General features: G+C 44.7%; 1 protein-coding gene across 2 annotated transcripts in view; it reads left to right on the forward strand.

The window, feature by feature from the left end:
* pou3f3a (POU class 3 homeobox 3a) overlaps window positions 1–2,412 on the forward strand; it is a 2,994-nt gene extending 582 nt beyond the window's left edge. Inside the window, exons 1-2 of one of the 2 annotated variants that reach the window (XM_060877281.1) lie at window positions 1–1,370; window positions 1,600–2,412. The exon at window positions 1–1,370 is cut by the window's left edge and continues 582 nt beyond it. In XM_060877281.1, coding sequence (XP_060733264.1) covers window positions 68–1,370; window positions 1,600–1,646 — 1,350 coding nt within the window. In that variant the 5' untranslated portion in view covers window positions 1–67 and the 3' untranslated portion in view covers window positions 1,647–2,412. The remainder of the gene's footprint in view (window positions 1,371–1,599) is intronic. The other variant, XM_060877280.1, reaches the window with a different exon arrangement.
* Window positions 2,413–3,043: the final 631 nt, after the last annotated feature.

Here is a 3,043-nt window from a genome sequence, read left to right on the forward strand (position 1 = left end):
TGGAAAAAGTTACGGAAATACAGGGAGGAGGAATAACAAGTAGACTTGTTCGAAGTGGGAAGTGGGGATGGCCACAGCGGCTTCCAATCCCTACCTGGCCAGCAACAGCATTCTCTCCTCATCAGGCTCGGTCGTGCACTCGGATTCCGGAGGTGGCATGCAGCCTGGAAGCGCTGCCGTTACTTCAGTATCAGCCGGATACAGAGGAGATCCTGCGGGCAAAATGGTTCAGAGCGAATTTATGCAAGGAGCCATGGCGGCAAGTAATGGGGGCCACATGCTAAGCCATGCTCATCAGTGGGTCACCTCACTGCCTCATGCCGCTGCCGCCGCGGCAGCTGCAGCTGCAGCAGCAGCAGTCGAAGCCGGATCGCCTTGGTCTACTAGTCCCGTGGGAATGGCGGGCAGCCCGCAGCAGCAGGATGTCAAGAGTACTTCAAACCGAGACGATCTTCACTCCGGTACCTCGCTGCACCACCGGGGTTCTCACGGAGCTCACCAGGCGCACCAAAGCGCATGGGTTGGCACCACGGCGGCGGCGCACATCAGCACCATAACCGCGGGTCAGCAGCAATCTCAGCAGTCTCTCATTTACTCTCAACCAGGTGCGTTCACCGTCAACGGGATGCTGAATCCCACCAGTAGTTTGGTTCATCCTGGTCTGATGCGCGGCGAATCGCCCGAAATGGACCACGGCAGCCACCATCATCACCACCACCATCATCATCATCCTCACCATCACCAACACCAGCAGCAGCAACACGCGCACCATCCTCACGCACAGCACCACGGCGGCGTGAACAGCCACGACTCGCACTCAGACGAGGACACACCGACCTCCGACGACCTCGAGCAGTTTGCCAAGCAGTTCAAGCAGCGACGCATCAAGCTCGGCTTCACGCAAGCCGACGTCGGCTTGGCTCTCGGCACACTCTACGGCAACGTTTTCTCGCAGACCACCATCTGCAGGTTCGAGGCACTGCAGCTTAGCTTCAAGAACATGTGCAAGCTCAAGCCATTGCTGAACAAGTGGCTGGAGGAGGCCGATTCGAGCACCGGCAGCCCTACGAGCATCGACAAAATAGCGGCACAGGGCCGCAAGCGCAAGAAGCGCACCTCCATCGAGGTGAGCGTTAAGGGGGCCTTGGAGAGCCACTTTCTCAAATGTCCCAAACCTTCTGCGCAGGAGATCACCTCATTGGCGGACAGTCTGCAGCTGGAAAAGGAGGTGGTTCGTGTTTGGTTCTGCAACCGGAGGCAGAAGGAGAAGAGGATGACACCGCCTGGTGTAGGCCAGACGCCGGAGGACGTGTACTCTCAGGTCGTCAACGTGAGTGCAGACACACCGCCCCCGTCCATGGACTGCAAACGTATGTTCACTGAGACATAGAACTGATTTTCCAAATGTACACTTCAGTTAACTGGACGAACATTATCCAGAAAAACCCTACCAGTTTAAATGACAGTATGCGAGAATTTACACTTGAGCATTTACGAAAAAACCCTCACATATATCCTTGAAAATCATCTTTAAATTCTGCCTGATCACCCCCAGTATGTTCCCTAAGTTTAAATGACTGTCTCTGCTCTGTGTTTCAGGAGAGCTTTGTGGTAGATTGCTTAAAAGATGCAAGTTTGAAAGATGAACCCGACGACCAGGTGGACATAACTTCGTGCTCCTATCGCCAGCTCATTTTGGTGAACTGACAGCACAACCATAAGCAAAAACCCAACCAGATGTTTTTGGATCACCCTCGAAAGACTTGAGTGAAATGACTGACAAACTTAAACAGAACCACCAAATGAAGTCAAACGAACTGATGCGTCGTCGCCTTTCCAAACTGAGGAATTATAATATTCGTTAAAACGAAATCTAATTGTTTTATCTGGCTAAAGTTCTCACCAGAATCATCTCTTTTTGAAGACCTGATATATGAAAAAAACTACAGTTTTTCTATTTCATTGATTTTCTTTTGAGGACCGGACTTCTGTGAATAGTTTTCACACAGGAAAAGATTTTTAAAATGCACTTAATCGTCCTCTCTGTGGACACTTTTTGGGGGTTTTCGGCTGATTAATTGTGTGCTTGATTCCTTTTCCTTACTGCTATTTCCATGCAGTAGTTTTGGCCGATTTTGATAAATCTGTATACATTTGACAATATGAATTCTCAGTGGTGATCAATTTGCTTTATATTTTTTACTAAAATCACACCTTTGGAGTATTTCATGAAGTTCCCGAAATGTTGCCAGATGTAAACTTTCTTTTATAGAAGTAGCATTTCATGTACATCCTTCTCCTCTCCTGCTTTAATTACGAAATCTATACAGTTAGGCTGCCACAGTGGTTATTACAATTGCCTACAGAACAGCACATTGATAAATTTGATAGGCTGACAACATTTTTATTTTTTTTTCCTGTGATTGTTATTTAAGTTCAATATTGATCCAGTCAGAGGTGATTGAGAACAATAAATATGATAAATTTAACAGAGCGCTGTGTTTTTTTTTTTTTTTACTTTCAGGACGCAGAATGCGATAAATTTAATTAATCTGTTGGTGGAAATCGATTAACCTTTTTTTTTTTTTTAGACTTTTATGAGGAACTCGTATATTTTTTCCATATCGACCCTTGGCCTCTATGAACATGGATGGTCTGAATGCAGTTAAATTTGACATATGAAATATGTAATAAGAAAACTAAATTCTACTGTGTGTACGTAGGTTTTAAATGATGCAAATTATTTAGTCATACTCACCAATAGGGTGATGTTCATTAATTTTTTTAATTTTTTTTTTTTCTAATTTTCTTGGCTACATAATATATTTAGGCTGTTTTTGTCTATATTTAATTTGTCTTCAGTGTAACAATCTTTCAGAAATTTTTCATGAAAATTATTTACAATGCTTAATTATTTACAATGTCAAATTTATTATTTCGACGAAATGTATTAAATACGCAGCATTTAGCATTATTTTTTATTTCTAAGCCTTACAGAGTTTAGGAGTTTTATCATCAGTGCCTGTGACGCGCGACACAAAGT

This window comes from Tachysurus vachellii, chromosome 8 (assembly GCF_030014155.1).
Source record: "Tachysurus vachellii isolate PV-2020 chromosome 8, HZAU_Pvac_v1, whole genome shotgun sequence".
NCBI lineage: Eukaryota > Metazoa > Chordata > Actinopteri > Siluriformes > Bagridae > Tachysurus > Tachysurus vachellii.